The following is a 2,150-nucleotide window of genomic DNA, read 5'->3' as shown; positions in this document are numbered from 1 at the left end:
GCCAGGAAAAGAGCCCCGCCACCCACTACCTCATGCCACGCCCCAGGACCAGGGGTGGAGAGCCCACCCACTGACCCATGCTGCCGCCATGTTGCGTCCGGCCATGTGCAAGCTTCCCACCCCCATAGCTTCCCACCCCCCTGCTCTTGGGAGGTGGCAGAGTGTGGGGGTGGGGTAGCGTGGGGCCGATGTGGAGCGGGGGGGCACAGGGCTGGATGTGGAATGGGAGCAATGTGGGCCAGTGGGTGGCAGCGTGCAAGCTTCCCCCCCGCTGCTCCTGGGAGGCGGCAGTGGCACAGGGTGGTGTGTGGCGGTGCTCTGTCCCCGCCTTGCAGCCCCCCGTCATTCTTGATGGGCAATTCGCTAGTTTTATTATAATGGTTGAGGCACTGGTAGGCTTCCAAATTGCTTTACAACTGTAAATATATCAGTAAAACATTGTGTTCAACTGATACCTACATATATATAGTGGTGTTTCATTTTAATTATGGAAACATGGATTTGGGGTTTTTAAATCAGAGAATTTGGGATTTTTAAACGGAGAAAACCAGGATCCCTGGTGGTAAGCCCAGTTCCCTCAGCCTCTCCTCATAAGTCATGTGCCTGAGGGCCCAAATAATTGCTCACCCCTGAGATAAGTAATATGCAGATAACTAAAATGAACAGTGGTTTATTTATAAAGAATATTTTAATATATTTAAATTGATATGATAATTGTGCTTCCATTTCCCCTTTGAAAGCAGAGAACCAGTAAGATCATGTGTAATACTTAATGCTGATTTATAAGGGAAAACTTTTTATTAATTTTGAAAGGCACAAGAACCTAAATGGGTACATACTACAGCATAGCTACAGGTGATCAAGCAGAAATGAAAATGTTGGAAAAAGTTTCGTCATTTGTGGTGCATTCCAATAGAGAGAGATTTAATTCCTTAAACTAGTAATGAATAGCTTTTCAAAGATACTAGATACTAGAAGTTGCAATATGTTGAAAAGCATTAATATGTATATATATTGCCGGTCTTATCTGCTGCTCACTGATTTATTTGTGTTTTCAGAATCCTGTATGAATCTTCTATGAAAATTTTGGATGAACTCTTAAAACCTTGACCACAGAATTGGCTTCAAGTCGTGATACTTAAAAGGAGGGTGTATTGATTTCTTTAAAAGCCGAAAACAGGATGTTACCTTGAAAAACTTAGCACAGCATTGAATTCTAGCCACCTAGAAAGCTTGTATTATGGTAGCTTGTGTTTTGTACATATATAATATTGAATATTTTAGCAAGTGAAAAAGATATTTCAGAACAAATCAGTCTCTTCCTACTCCCTTAATAGCTAAAAATAATTGTGCAGAATTATCCTTTTTAAAATATTCATAAATGCTTTGTATATACATAAATAATGTGCTTGTAAACACTTTGAAATTACTATGAGTGGGTAATTCTGGACAGAATCTATACTTTTTTAAAGGGATCAGTATCTTTTTATACTTAAAAATAGTGTTAATAAAATGATTGAACTATCCCTTTGAATAGCATTTTCTTAACTCTTTTGACATTGAGAGTTGTAAAAAGTAAAATAGTAGGAGTACCTATGGAAAAGGGGTCTAATACTTTGTGTATCCCTTTTGCAAATGTTGAATACCCATAACAGTGATATGTATTGAGTATATGGAAATACCACAGATATACTTGATTCATAAAAAACCCAAAATGTTTAATTTTATAATGAACAGAATGAAGGGGCTTGTTTGTTTATGTGGTATTCTTTCTTGTACTGGAAAGCGCTGGTGATGTTCCTGAAAGAGTAAGAATGAAAGCCAGATGCAGAATCTTTATGTATACTGTATTTACTCAAATCCAAGAGGAGGCTTATTTTCCCCAATCAACATAGGGGGTGCAAAGGCTGAGGCTGAAGCTGAAACGGAGTCACTACCTTCCCCAGGCTGGGGTGGCACATGCAGTGGAGGAGAAGGTTTGCTGTGGGGGAGGGGGGCATGAGGAGGAGACCTGAGATGTGCAGTTTGGGATGGGAGGGGGAGGAAGAGTCAAGAATCGGGTCTGGAGCTGCCATCACTTATTCTGTCTAGCTGAGCCAGAGCCAGGGTTGCTGCTGCCTGCCCTGGACGCAGAACAGGGGTGCAGGAGA

The 2,150-nt window shown here is 41.3% G+C and overlaps 1 protein-coding gene across 4 annotated transcripts in view; it reads left to right on the top strand.

Moving 5' to 3' along the window:
• NCAPG2 (non-SMC condensin II complex subunit G2) overlaps positions 1 to 1,809 on the top strand; it is a 78,716-nt gene extending 76,907 nt beyond the window's left edge. For all 4 annotated transcript variants that reach the window (XM_006018551.3, XM_006018548.3, XM_006018550.3 and 1 more), the window contains one exon: positions 1,059 to 1,809. In XM_006018551.3, coding sequence (XP_006018613.1) covers positions 1,059 to 1,110 — 52 coding nt within the window. In that variant the 3' untranslated portion in view covers positions 1,111 to 1,809. The remainder of the gene's footprint in view (positions 1 to 1,058) is intronic.
• Positions 1,810 to 2,150: the final 341 nt, after the last annotated feature.

This window comes from Alligator sinensis, unplaced genomic scaffold (assembly GCF_000455745.1).
Source record: "Alligator sinensis unplaced genomic scaffold, ASM45574v1 scaffold601_1, whole genome shotgun sequence".
Taxonomy (NCBI): Eukaryota; Metazoa; Chordata; order Crocodylia; family Alligatoridae; genus Alligator; species Alligator sinensis.
This window is presented reverse-complemented; position numbering and strand designations above follow the sequence as displayed.